General features: G+C 35.4%; 1 protein-coding gene across 3 annotated transcripts in view; it reads left to right on the top strand.

Annotated features, from left to right (window-relative positions):
- The window catches only part of LOC111445531 (probable mitochondrial import inner membrane translocase subunit TIM21), a 5,340-nt gene that overhangs the window by 1,249 nt on the left and 3,631 nt on the right, over nucleotides 1-460 (top strand). Inside the window, exons 2-3 of one of the 3 annotated variants that reach the window (XM_023083971.1) lie at nucleotides 174-239; nucleotides 342-360. The exons of 1 other annotated variant lie outside the window; for it this stretch is intronic. In XM_023083971.1, the coding sequence (XP_022939739.1) occupies nucleotides 174-239; nucleotides 342-360 (85 nt within the window). The remainder of the gene's footprint in view (nucleotides 1-173; nucleotides 240-341; nucleotides 361-460) is intronic. One more of the 3 variants, XM_023083972.1, reaches the window with a different exon arrangement.

Genomic DNA, 460 nt, shown 5'->3' with positions numbered 1-460 from the left:
GGGGGGGGGGGGGGGGGGTGAAAATAGATGTTTAACCCTGTAAGATAGATGTAGGTATTGCTCAGGAATTTCTCTCATTCTAATTATGATCCTGCATTAGTTACCAAGATTCTTATCCAATGTAGAAGATTCTCTAATTTGGGATTTCTAACGACGATGTGTAATTGGTGCAGCTGCTTGGTGCACTGAAGCCTGGCATTGCCGAACCATCTGTTGGGTACGTGTGCGATAGTCCTAAGGTGCAATAAGTCTTTCATGTTGGATGCTGATTTTTAGTTATTATTTCTTTTAGCATTCATTGGATCATGGATGCCTGATTTTATTATTCATCAAATTTGCAGGCTGCACTTGGAGCTAATGGTTGGTTTTATTTACATTTATTTTTCTTGAACTTAGTTAGTCTGCCATGTTTTTTTTTTTTTTTTTTTTTTTTTTTTTTTTTTTTATTATCTTTTTTTTT

Source organism: Cucurbita moschata, unplaced genomic scaffold, assembly GCF_002738365.1.
Source record: "Cucurbita moschata cultivar Rifu unplaced genomic scaffold, Cmos_1.0 Cmo_Scf00007, whole genome shotgun sequence".
Taxonomy (NCBI): domain Eukaryota; kingdom Viridiplantae; phylum Streptophyta; class Magnoliopsida; order Cucurbitales; family Cucurbitaceae; genus Cucurbita; species Cucurbita moschata.
Note: the sequence above shows the minus strand (reverse complement) of the source record. Positions and strands in the feature narration are given on the sequence as shown.